The 14,060-nt window shown below is 39.4% G+C and overlaps 2 protein-coding genes across 2 annotated transcripts; both read left to right on the top strand.

Moving 5' to 3' along the window:
- Positions 1-935: 935 nt before the first annotated feature.
- LOC110698227 lies at positions 936-2,196 on the top strand. Its single transcript, XM_021875626.1, has 3 exons — positions 936-1,749; positions 1,850-2,052; positions 2,135-2,196. The coding sequence occupies exons 1-3, from the start codon at positions 1,352-1,354 to the stop codon at positions 2,194-2,196; spliced, it is 663 nt and encodes a 220-aa protein (XP_021731318.1). The 5' UTR covers positions 936-1,351.
- A 1,911-nt stretch (positions 2,197-4,107) lies between these two features.
- LOC110698000 lies at positions 4,108-6,356 on the top strand. The gene is made up of 5 exons (XM_021875400.1): positions 4,108-4,305; positions 4,400-4,492; positions 4,580-4,696; positions 4,781-5,167; positions 6,186-6,356. The coding sequence occupies exons 1-5, from the start codon at positions 4,141-4,143 to the stop codon at positions 6,219-6,221; spliced, it is 798 nt and encodes a 265-aa protein (XP_021731092.1). The 5' UTR covers positions 4,108-4,140; the 3' UTR covers positions 6,222-6,356.
- The last annotated feature ends 7,704 nt before the right edge of the window (positions 6,357-14,060 follow it).

Raw genomic sequence — 14,060 nt, 5'->3', positions numbered from 1 at the left:
ATAGCAAAAACATACTAAAATGGACCGAATTATTACTAAAACTACTAGAAAAGACTGTCCTAAGAGCGACATAAATGTCACTCATCACGGTCAATCTTGGAGGGAATTTGATTCCTTGTACAAAGAGTTTTCTGATGACCCGCGCAATGTGAGGCTAGGACTAGCCACAGATGGCTTCAGCCCGTTCAACTCAATGAGTATTTTACATAGTACTTGGCTAGTTATTTTGATCGATTACAACTTGCCTCCTTGGATGATTATGAAGCCTGAGTATTTGATGTTAGCACTACTAATTCCGGGTCCTTCTTCCCCAGGCAATGACCTTGACATATATTTGCAACCACTAATGAAGGACTTGAAGGATTTGTGGGAGTTCGGACTGGAAACTTATGATGCTTCTAGTAACCAGAGGTTTCACATGCATGTAGCATTGATGACTACCGTGAGTGATTTTCCTGCTTACGCGATGTTATCTGGCTGGAGCACAAAAGGATACTTGGCGTGCCCTGAGTGTCATTATGAATTAGATTCTGAGTGGTTGCCTTATAGTTCTAAGAATGTGTATAGGGCAAATCGTATATATCTACCTCCATTTCACCCTTGGCGTCGTGATAAGAGGAATTTTGATGGGAAAGTTGAGGAAAGATAGCAACCTACTCCATTGAATGGAATTGATGTAGCTAAATGTTGCGTGATTTTCCAAATGAATTTGGAAAGATGCAAAAGAAACCAAGGCGTGATGCTGATGATCCGAACCCGTGGAAAAAGAGGGTCATTTTTTTCGAGTCACCATATTGGAAGCATTGTCTTAATCGTCACAACCTCGATGTAATGCATATTGAGAAAAATGTGTTTGATAGTTTCATTGGGACATTGTTAGACATTTCTCAAAAGACCAAGGATCATAAGAGCGCTCGTCGAGATTTAGTAGAGCTTAATTTGATGCCGGAGCTTCAACCAAGAGAATTGGAAGATGGTGGCGAAGAATTTCCAAGATCCCGCTTTTGAATGTCATTGGAGCAAAAACGTAAGTTCTGCCACGTCTTCAAAAATGCCAAACTTCCTCAAGGCTATGCTTCTAACATTGGTCGATGTGTACAAGTTGGGGAAAGGAAAATTGCAGGCTATAGAAGCCACGATGCACATTTTATGATGAATTATTTGCTCCCAATTGCAGTGAAGACAGCATTATCCAAAGATGTTGCTACTCCTTTGATTAGACTTTGTGCTTTTTTTTAAAAGTATATGGAGTAAAAAGGTTGATCCTCAACATCTTGAAAAATTGCAATCTGAGTTAGTTGAAACATTATGCCTACTTGAGAGGATTTTTCCACCTGCCTTTTTTGATATAATGGTACATCTACCTCTACACTTGGTGGGCCAAATTAAATTGGGTGGACCTGTAAGTTCAAGGTGTATGTATGGGATTGAGAGGTATCTTCATGGACAAAAGCAAGATGTTCGAAATAAAGCTCGTCCAGAAGGCTCAATGGCAGAAGGATATCTAGCCAAAGAATGTGTTGCCTTTGTAGCTAGATTTTTGAATGGATCAAACTCGGCCACACCTCAAGTTAATGCTTGTAGTACATCACAATCATTTCTTCCTAAGGTAGGACGTCCAATAAAAGGGAAAGGAAGGACATCAAAGAAAAAAGACCGTGAACACATACTTGATCACAATCAATGGGTACAAGTGCATCATTATGTCTTGTTCAATTGTGACTGCGAGGAAGTTGAGAAATATATAAGGTTAGATTACCAACCAAAATGTAGTTTTTTTTCTTTTTCTCTTGGTTTTCAATATGTTTTAATTGTAGTGTTAATAAAGTAATCTTTTTATATTTCATAGTGAGCACAAGGAATTTGTAAGCGCTAGAGGAAAAAGAAAATGGAATAACGTTCAAGATCACAGCAAGGATTTTGTGGATTGGTTTAGGGAGAAAGTTGATTTCATTGTTGAAGAGGGTCAAGAGATCATCTTTAACAATATCATATGGTTATCAAAAGGGCCTTCTTACATTGCTAAAAAGTATACAGGGTACTCAGTCAATGGTTATAGGTTCCATACCATGAAGCGCGATGCTAATTGTGTAACTCAAAATAGTGGAGTCACTCTAACGGCCATGACACATAGCTTTGCGAGTTCCAAAGATCAAAATCCTGTTGAGGCTAATGTCAATTATTATGGTTCAATAACAAACATCATTTCAATATCTTACCATGGCTACTTCTGTGTCGTCGTATTTAAGTGTGTGTGGTTTCACTCTGAAAAAGACGATGATGAGCTTGTAATGATTAATATGTCTAAGACAATTTCTAAAGAAGAACCATTTATCTTGGCATCTCAAGCACATCAAGTGTTTTATGTTGAAGATCTTAATAGAGATGGTTGGCATTATGCTGTTCAAATCCCTCCTAGAGAGCTTTCTGATGGTTTTTTCCCTAACAATTTAAATTACATTATATTACACTGCTTTCCATATTATATTATATTATATTGCATTGTTTTTCATATTATTATCTTTTATGGTTTGTAAACATGTTCTCATTGAATGGCTTTGCAGATGAAGGGGAGTAAAGCAAAAGCTTCTGATTCCTAAAGTCAGCTTCCAGACTATGAGTTACAAAGGCTCAGAAAATTAAAGCATAATGCTGAAAGAATGTCAGCCCAAGGATCGGGATCCTTGGCGAATAAGATACTGCAACAAAAAACACGCGACATACTTTGTTCGAGTGTGAGGCAGACAGATGATGGCTCCTCAGGAGACTCTGATATGGAACAGGAAACTCTTGGTAGTGGAAAAAGACAAGTATGTGAAAAGGTATCTTTAGTAACTTGAATTTGCTGCTTTGTAGATATATGGGTTACTTATATATATTAATTGTTTGATTTATGCATTACTTGTTTCGCTTTTGTTTTATAGGTCTCTTCTCAACAACATCCAGTTCCTACACGGGAAATTCAAAGGAAGCAGCAAGAACAGCAATTGGGGTCAACAAAGGCATCTACCTCTGGTTATCCTAATATTGACATAGTCTTAATATGAAGCAGGAAGAACATCAATTGGGGTCAACAAAGGCAGCAAGAACAGCAATTGGGGTCAACATAATCATAATAGCAGCCTAATATTGACATAGTCTTAATATGAAGCATTCATTTACCCCCTCCCCCCCTCTCCGGCGCACAAACAGAAAAAAGGTTGTTTTCTTGCTCTCCTTAGTCCTTGTTTTCTTCAGGGGTTCAGGTTTGATACTCTCCATTGCCAAGGAATCTTTCTTTACATACATGTCCAAAGGGAGATGTATTATACTGATATATAGATTCTAGATGTGCAATTTTGTGAAGTATTTCTTGATTGTCATCATATTGCTGTATTATCAATTGGGTTCAACGATCTGTACAACAGTTTCTAGGATTGGATCATTTTGCCTGGTTGCTTGTTGGCTGGGTTGCTTTTGGGAAGGGTTGGTTTGATTGGATTCTAAATATATTTTGTATTCATTTTCATATGGTAATTGGTTAGCACTAAATATGCACCTGTCCACTCGTTCTATTCTGTTATGTGAAGCTCTGTTTCTTCTGGCCGTTTTCTGTTTTAGTGTGGTGTTTTCTGTTTTATTTTTCTCTTTTTTCTTTTTTCTTTTTTCTTTTTTAGTTTTTTTTTTTTTTTTTTAAATCTAAGGTTATATTGGTCAGAGATTTTACTTTATATATATAAACTTGTTAAGCTGGATAAACTTACGAATGTAGTGTTTATTACCACAGAAATATCAAGTGAATTGTCCTCGAAAAGGAAAAAACATCGAGGTCGAACAATGCTCCACAGAGTTCACACACGTACAAGAGAGGAGCGTCCTGTGATTGTTCTGAACTCATTAGATCAGCCAGTTGGACCTACTAAGGAGATTGTGCAAGAGTTCAAGTTTTTTCTGGGAACGGTGGCAAGGGATTCCGAACTTGCACCGGTTAACTACAGAAATTTTCCTAGCCTACCGACACTTGATAAGATATTGGATTATGTCCAGGTAGTATACAATGATACTGTCTTAGTTGCATTACACGTACACCTCCACACGTTACTAATGTTTTAGCTTGAACAGGAGAAGTATATAGTCCCCCATGCCGGGTTAAACTAGGTGATGGATGCTTTAAATAGTTGTTGGAAATATTATAAATGCCAAATTAAGAAGAAACACTTCTATGCATATGATACGGATGATTTAAGGTGGGAACATAAACCAGATACAATCTCCGATCAGATGTTCCTAGATCTTCTACAATATTGGCATACTGATGAGGCGAAGGTACTGTATATTGATTCTAATCTCACTCTCTCGAATAATTTTATCTAATATGTGTTGAATTTTGAATTAAAAGGTGGTTTTCGATTTTCCCTAGGCAATTAGCGACAGCAACAAAAGCAATCGTCTAATGTTAGATGATATGCACACTTTGGGACGCAAATCATATGCTATTTTACACCATGAGTTGGTCAGTTCATTTTTTAAAATCTAAATTATAGGCATGTTGCATATATTTTTATTCTAATTTCATATATTATGATTTACATATATATAGCAACAACAAGATCCAGACAAGAAAGAACCTTCTCAAGCAAAGGTTTACAAGGAATTAAGAAAAAGAAGTGCTAAAAGGACATACATTAGCAGCTTTGAAAAAGCAAAAGAGAATATTGTGAGTTATTTTAGTAACATTGTACGCCTAAATATTGTTAGTTATTCGATAATTAGTAACATATTACTATGTTTGCCTAAACAGGAAAAAATTGATGCTTTGGAGCCAGCACAATCACAAGAAGATGGTAATGTATGCAATGACCCTTATAGTGAAGTGATTCCATCTCCTAAACGCAAAAGTTGTTTGCATCTATATGGCTCGGGTGTGAAGAAGAGTGATTTGAAGAACAAAGATATAAAGTCAAATTACATACTCCTGGAGGAATTCCTAGTAGGCATAAGAACACAATTAGTCCAAGAAATTGCACCTACCATCACCGCTGCAGTTTTGGATTTGCTTCCCGAGGTGAACCCTGGGATTAATCTTGTGGTTCCTAGTACTCTGCAGCAATTGACTCCGCATGATGCATCTAGTGCACCAAATCGAAATACTGCCCAAAGTGGACAATCTTCAAAATCATTTAATCAGGTATAATCTGCACTTCTCTGCTCTAAACTTTAATTTCTAAACTTCCCCTGACTGCTTGCTTGACTGCTTGACTGACTGACTGACTAACTGCCTGGCTGGCTGACTGACTGCCTGCCTGCCTGACTAACTAGCTAACTGACTGCTTGACTTGCCTGCCTGACTGACTGCTTGCCTGCCTAACTGAAAGCTTGCCTGCCTGCTTGACTGCTTGCCTGCTTGCTTGCCTACCTGCATGACTGACTGCTTGCCTGCTTGACTGAAAGCTTGGTTGCCTGCCTGAGTGCTTGCCTGCTTGCTTTCCTACTTGCCTTCCTGCCTACTATAGAAGGGGCTAGCATAGTTATGCTGAGTTTGCCCATATAGACGCTTCACAACTTGCATCATTCCATTCCTTATCTCCCTCTAGCATTCTCCGAGCATAACAATCAGGTGTGCGATAATTAATGTCGTATGCTGATCACATTATGCTGGATCTTATCTCCCATGTGAGACATCTAAAATGCCTTAACTTCTCTCATAAAACCTTTATCTTTGGATGATAGTCAGTCTCTCCCCTTTTATTTATCTTCCAATATTCAAGATGACTTCTTTCATTCAGAAAGTAATCAATCTCTCTACGTAATTCTTAGCCTGGGATGAAGCTTTGTTTTATCCCAAGGGGGCCGAGGCCCTTGTAAAAATACTATACTGCGTACAAGTATTGCTTAAATCCTTACAGCATTCTACATTAATATGTTCCTGGTATTTAACAACTTCGAGCTGTTTAAACATAGCATTAGCTCAAACTGTTGATATAGCCTTCTGATGTCTTTTGTTTGTTTGATTTCACTTACCATTGGATGTGGAAAACTGTTAAAATTACGATATCTTGCCAAGGATGTCTGTTTTTTGTTCTCTTATATTGTATATTTTGTACTTTGATGACTGATTTGTGTGTTGTTGTGCGTTATTTAATTTCCCCAATTGGTGTTGTTATTGTTGTTGGTATTGTGGCTTATGCATTACTTTTTTTACTTAGGTGCTTGATGACGATGAGCTACCCCGGGATGAATGAAGTAAGGACTAATGTTGATTTTATGTATCTATTGCAACTTCTAGAGAGCTTTCAAATTAAACGTTTGTTAATTAATTAGCTAGTGAACTTTCATTTATAATTAGTTAGTATTGACACTTCGTTTACTTTTGTAATGCAACAAATATATATTATATGTACTTTGTTTATTTTGTAACGCAACGAAGATATATTATATGTACTTTGTTTATTTAAATTATAAATATACTAATATAATTTATATTTATTATTATAGATTTTAAAAAAAAAATTACCTAATACAACGGTTTTAAAAAACAAAAAGAAAAAAAGGGGTTTAATACAACGGTTTTTTTTTTTTTTAAAAAAAGGGGGGCTAATACAACGGTATTAAAAAAAAGGGGGGGGCTAATACAACGGATGTAAAAAAAAAAAAAAAAGGACCTAATGCAACGGATTGGGCGAAAAATCCATTGGATTAGGTAGATACCTAATACAACAGATTCATCAATCCGTTGGATTAGGTCCAATTATTCCCAAAAAAACAAAAGGGAACCTAATCCAACGGATTGAAGAAACCGTTGGATTAGGTATCTACCTAATCTAACGGATTGCTCAATCCGTTGGATTAGGTCTATTTTGCCGTTGTATTAGACCTAATCCAACCCTTACAAATATGACGGTTGGTAACCGTTGTATTAGGTCTAATACAACGGTTTTTGACACCTAATACAACAAAAAAAAGCCGTTGTATTAGCTCTTAAATGTAGTAGTGGAGTAAAGCGTGAACTTTAAATCTTATTTACCAGGTTCACCAACCGTATCCAAGCAGATGGCCATTGCACAAAACTACCTTTTGCCACCCAAAGTGTAGTAAACTCATCCTCCTCTACGGGCACAGGTATTAGGATGTCCTCGAACCCGGCAACCACAGAATGAATCCCGACCGAATAATGCTCAGGTCGAAGCGGCTGCAAATGGACCGTACCTTGTTCGGCCGGTTGTGCAGTACCATATGTAGCGACATTCAAAGCTCCATTAAGAGATTCGCCCGGGTGAAGAATTTCACAACGGGTCTCTTCCTGCACCAATTTGGAATATCACTTGTAAGAAACAAGTAAAAAAAAAAAAGGGGGAAGAGCAAAACAACGGAACAGCGCAGCACTAGCACAACAGATGCACTGCCGGCACTGCTGATTGCATAGCTACTGCCTGTTGACTGCACAACTGTTGCACAGCTGCTGCACAGTTGCTGCCTGCTGACTGCTAGGATTTCTGCACAGCTGCTGACTGCTGCATAGCACAGTTCACAGCAAAGTTCACAGCACAAAGTTCACAGTTCACAGCACACAGCTTACAGCACACAGTTCACAGTGCACAGTTCATAGCTCACAGCACACAATTCACACACAGTTCACAGCTCACAGCACAACTCAACACAGTTCACAGCACAACTCAGCACAACTTAGCACAGTTCACAGCTCACAGCACAACTCAGCACAGTTCACAGCTCACAACACGGACACAGCAGCAATACAGCACAACTCACAGCATCACAACAGGCAGGCAGCAAGCACAGAAACAACATGACAACACAGAAACACGACAACAATAACACAGAAACAGCACAGAAGCAGCACAGAAACCGGTCTTTACAGGAACGAAGAAACACGACGCAAACGAAGAAACGAAGAACATTTACAGCACATAAAACCGTAAACTTCATCCAATATAAAGAAATAACTAAACAACTCGCCTGTAGAACTGGAAAGTCATGAGGGTTGGATTTTCACGCTCCCTCAAGTACGCATGTGCAGGATTACTAACCTACAAAAGTGTATTGATAGTGCGAGGCTAATTAGAACCGACGTAACGCAAAAAGTCAAAACTTATACATTAGAAACCACTTGACCATGTACCTCCTCGTCTGCATGTATCTCATCTTCTCCTTGTTTTCGTGGGTGACTAGAAGAGTCGACCGGTGTAGTCGAGGAGAAAGGCAAGCTCGGCAAGTTCATTTGCTTTGCCCATGCATTGAACTCTTCTCGCATCTCGTTGCGCACTTGTTCCTTAATTGATGCCACCGTGGCATCCATGTTGACTGGTGAGTTCACACTTTCCTGAGATCTCCCTGATTTGGTATATTTTGGACCTATCACCTTCTCCCATCCTAGCAAGCTCCCTCTCGCACCCAATACGCGACCTGGATGGTAGGGCTTTCCCAAAGCCAAGGTGAAAGGGTCCTTCTCCATGGTTGGGACGAGCTTACCTTCAACAAGCTCTTCAGTGTACTCAAGCTGTAGCAAAAACAAAAAGGCAACATAAAGTTAGTGTTTATGTAAAGTGATATATATGCAAAAGATTCATGCAGTTCACAAGTCATAGTTTCTTACAAGTTTATCTGCCATTTCTTTCGTTTCCGGAGCCTTGATAGACCATTTTCCGATTTTCTTGTCACGAGAATGCAAAGAACAAAAGAAATCCCCGGCACGACTCACCAAAGTACTGGTCGTGGAGTCAGAGGGCACTGTGGAGGACCCTAGAAGCGCAGTGGGGCATTCACCCACGTCTCCCTCCATTCGTCAAATGTCATACACCCCATACGATGGTGGTATTGCGTCTTCAATGCATTCTTGGAATTCTGCTCCCTTATTTCCTAAATAATTATACATATTAGTTTCAAAACTACAGAAATATCAAATATATTATACATTTGTCATCAGAGTTACTTGAACTTACAATTGCTTCTTTTGTGCTTTTTTGAAGAACGAAAGCATCCCAATCTTCCTTTGATACGCTAGGCCATATTTGCCATGGGAGTTTCTCTTCATCGATGACTTCATCATCATTGCCACCTCCTTTCTTGTTCTTTGGTTTTCTCACAAGTTTCTTTGTGATAAACCAACGAACTAAGGTGGTCTTGAAGCCTCTGAATCTTGCCGCAAGTAAGGATTCAAACACCCTTCGCTTGGCGTACTCATTTGGAATGTTAAATAGACTTTGCAAGCACAAATAACAGTCATTATTAGTTTGCCCATTTAATAATTATAAATTGAAGGAATTTGTAAATGTGCAAAAAAAACACTTGCCCTAGTATCATTCCAAAACGTATCAATTAAGCCTGTAGGTACTTAACTCAAACGAAGAGTAATGGGAATTTTGCGCGCACAAATCCCAACTTGAACAGCATACTGACGACGCCATTTGCCTGTAGGTTGGCCTACCCTATCATACTCCAGGACCATTGGACCGACAGGTTTCTTGAAGCTTTTCGTAGGACCCCTCAGCTTTTTGTTCGCTGGTGCCTTTACCCCCCCTCCACTAGGATTCCCATCAAATGACTCAGACATTGCATTTTCGATAGGAGGCGCTTGTTCAGCTGCAATTTCAAACTCATCAAGCATACGATCCAAAACATCTTGAGCCTGATCTTCTGCCTCACCCAAATCAGGCTCCTTGTTCACATCATACAACTCGTCTCCATCCCTAGATGAATAATCATCATCATCCTCTACATCCTCCACTCCAATACGGTAGTGATCATCCGCCATGAGATGTATAACCTGTCATTACAAACATAAGACGTTATTAGTTGTAATATAAATAAATTTGTAAGGTAAACTTATAATCAAATATAAATTGCCGAATTATAATACAAATTAACATAAAAAATGCGAAACTAAGTTACTTCATTCATTTAAAAGAAAATACGAAAAATGGGCAAGTAAGTTAACAATTGCATTCATTTTCACCTAAAAATGTGATTTAATAATACTTTCGACGCCTACAATTTCAAACTAACAAAAAATAGTACCTCAATCTAATATTCCTTCGTCGTGGTCTGATCGCATGTAATTGGCTTGGTCGTCTATCTCATTTGGTATAACAGGTCTAGGAACAGTGAAAGGTGTCGAGTCATCAAACACATCATATTCTTCCTCATACTCGACATCTCCAACACCAAGGATTCTTCTTTTGCCGGCTAGCACAATAGACCAGTTTGAGTCGGCTGGGTCACTTACGTAAAACACTTGCTTGGCTTGAGATGCAAGGATGAATGGTTCAACACTATCATTCAGGTGGCCAAGATCTACAAGAGTAAAGTCATCATGTTTGACGTTACGCCTGATATTATCAACCCACTTACACCGGAAAAGAGCAATCGTGAAGTCACAATAATCAAGCTCCCATATTTCTTGAATTCGACCGTAGTATGACAACTCTGCATCAACAGGTGATTTATCCTTAGCACTTGCAAACTCCCTTGACGATGCCACAAGCGTTACACCACTGTTTTGGATCGAGGATGATTTCAAATCCTGGCGCTCAGTCCAAAATGTGTACCCATTTATGTCATATCCCTCAAACGAGCGAACGTCATCCTTAGGACCATAAGCAATCCACCTTATTGTATCTATGACACTCTCGTACTTTCCACCCATCACTCGATCACGAAACCAACTCACAAACTTCTTATTATGCAACTTCATCAGTTCCCATTCACCTTTCGATGGAAATTCATCACGCAAACTAGCCATGTGCTCGTCTAAATATGGGTGAACATCTGCAACATGGTGCAACACATAAAGGTGCGCTTGTAAGAACTTATCTCGATCAGGTGACATTCGTTTTGACCCGATTGTGCCATGACCATCAAGTCTCCTTCGTGTCGAGAAGTAGGAATACCAATAGGTTTAGCAACGGCTATATAGTAAGCCACAAAATTACCGACCTCCTCAGCCACGGTCCCTTGAATAATACTTCCTTCCGGGTGAGCCCGATTCCTCACTTTATCTTGCAATGTACCCATATGTCTTTCAAAAGGATAGCACCACCGCATGAACACTGGACCGCACAACTTAACCTCACGCACCAAATGAAGAATCAAATGCACCATTACGTCGAAAAAAGAGGGTGGGAAGTACATCTCAAATTTGCATAAAGTCACAACCACATCCGCCTGTAAAGCAGCAAGTGTACAAGGATCAAGCACTTTGCTGCATATTGTATTGAAAAACGAACAGAGGCTTGTAATAGCATCCCTCACGTGCTTTGGTAAAATACCATGTATTGCAATTGGTAGGAAAACTTGCATCAAAACATGACAATCATGGGATTTCATACTTGTCAGCTTCAATTCTCTATTTAAGGATACAAATCTCTTCATGTTAGATGTGTACCCTGATGGAACCTTAATGCCATACAGACATGCAAAAAACATCCGTTTTTCTACCCTTGACAATGTGTAGCAAGCCGGAGGTAAATGGGCCTTGCCCTCCTTGGCTTTTCCCTCTTTTTTCTTCTTCGACGCATCCGTGGCCTTTCCCTTTCCCTTGCTCTTCCCCTTTCTTTTTTTCGAACTCAGTTCATTTTCCTTTTCCTATTCCTTTCCCTTACTAACCCTTTGCTGAACCCACAATTCTGGACGCACCCCCATCTTTTTCAAATCGTCTCGTACACCCCTTTCTTCCTTTGTCTTGCTTTGAATATTCATCAGCGTTCCCACAAGAGCATCACACACATTCTTCTCTATATGCATTACATCAAGACAGTGCCTAACGTCATGTTCTTTCCAGTACAGGAGCAACCAAAAGATTGATTCTTTTTTAAAGAGAGAAGTTGACTCCGCCGCTTTTTTTGATTTCCCAAAGACTGTTCGTACACCCTTAACTCGAGCGTAAACCTCCTTACCAGTCAACGACTTAGGCGCAGTCCCCTCTTCCGCTGTCCCATTAAAAGCCTTTTTCTGCCTACAGTACGGGTGATCGCGCCTGAGCAACCTTCTGGTCCGCAAATACACCTCTTTGTGAGAATGATCAAGGCGTCTGCTTGGCGTATCATCAATACAAATGGGGCATGATTTTTTCCCTTTGTTCTTATACCCAGACAAGTTGCCATATGCAGGAAAATCATTCATGGTCCATATAAGAGCTGCACGCAATGTGAACATCTCATTCTTATGAGCATCAAACACGGAAGCCCCTTCGTCCCGCATCTTTCTCAAATCATCAACAAGTGGCGCAAGATAAACGTCTATGTCGTTTCCTGGTTGCCTTGGCCCCGATATCAAAAGTGAAAGCATTACGTATTTTCGTTTCATGCACAACCAAGGAGGCAAATTATAGATCACGAAAAGTACCAGCCATGTGCTGTGCTGGGTACTAAGAGTGCCAAATGGATTCATCCCGTCCGTGCACAAACCAAGCCTTAAATTTCTGACTTCATCACCAAATTCCGCAAACTTCATATCAATGTTCTTCCATTGCGGGGAGTCGGCTGGGTGCTTCAGCATTCTGTTTTTCTTTCTTCCCTATGCATGCCACCTCAAGTTTTTAGCGTCTTGTGGTAAAGAGAACAGACGCTTAAACCTTGGAATAATGGAAAGATACCACAACACCTTAGCAGGCGGTCCCTTCGTACCAGCATTGCAACTCATGCGCTTGTAGTGCGACTTATTACATCGTGGACACTCCTCCAATTTTTCATATTCATTTCGATACAAAATACAATCATTAGGACATGCATGTATCTTCTTATACTCCAAACCAAATGGACACATGAGCTTCTTTGCGTAATAGTAAGACTTAGGAATTTCATTCCCGTCGGGCAACATCTCACTTAACGCGGTCAACAAAGAAGTAAAACTACTGTCCGTCCACCCATGCTTCGACTTAATGTTAAAAAGTGTTAGCACGGCTAATAGTTTGGAGTATTTTTTGCACCCAGGATACAAAGGCTTTTTAGAAGCCTCAGATAATGACTCAAACACGTCACCTTCAAAACCACGCATCATCCCATCCACCCCTTCATCCTCGACCTCATCCACATGATCATCCTCAAATCCGTCCTCATCACCATGATCAACAATATGTTCATCATTATTCTTGTACTCCTCGTACTCTCCTTCTTCACCGTGCACATCATTCCCAATTACATCCCCACTGTACTCTCCTTCTTCACCGTGCCAAATCCACACATGGTATTTAAGCCTAAACCCACGACAAACTACATGATCTCTAATGATATCAACACTATTGACCACCTTCACATTATTACAATCAACATAAGGACAATAGAGACAATCGAAACCCATTATGCGCTTGTAAGATGAAGCCCTCTCGCAAAACTCTTGAACCGCATTAAAGAATTCCAAAGTATCACGTCTACCATACATCCAGCCACGATCCTTCTCCATTAAGTAAATTGTCTCTAAACATGACAACATATTACGAATCATGTATAATTGCTACCATCTATTATAATTGTAAATCAAATTCAAACACACAACATGCATATAACATTCATATAGATACAAAAATTCATACATGCTTCCAAAGGGTCCTTATCACTCCAACCTAACCCATCCTTGAACGTTTACTCTTACTAGTGAATGTATGTCGACTTTCCAATTTTAAGGAAAATCCGGCAGCATTTCCTCCCAGTTCTCCAAGTACACGATGTAGGTAATAAGTTACCAACATATGTACCCAGAGAACATGGTGTTCGAGGAAATGGTAAGCCAAGATGTTCCTTAAAATCGAAAAAAATAGACATAAATTCACCACCTAAGTGAGAGTAAACATTCAAGAACAGTCCCAACCGGGGACTATTCAAGACTTTCTCCTAATGAGAAAGCCTTGAACGGGTATCTAGGCATATGATGATGCAAGCATTTCATATATTTATTGTTGTATTTAGTTTATCATTATATAATACACAAGTCTAATAGCTAGCATGAAAAAACTTTTAATAAAACAATAATAAAGAGAAAGAAATATTTATAGCTTAGAGAAGTTTATAATTCATACCAATACTTCCAAATTGAGCTAAATATGTATAATCTTCAAGCTAAACTTGAACTTC

This window comes from Chenopodium quinoa, unplaced genomic scaffold (assembly GCF_001683475.1).
Source record: "Chenopodium quinoa cultivar QQ74 unplaced genomic scaffold, ASM168347v1, whole genome shotgun sequence".
Classification (NCBI taxonomy): domain Eukaryota; kingdom Viridiplantae; phylum Streptophyta; class Magnoliopsida; order Caryophyllales; family Amaranthaceae; genus Chenopodium; species Chenopodium quinoa.
Note: the sequence above shows the minus strand (reverse complement) of the source record. Positions and strands in the feature narration are given on the sequence as shown.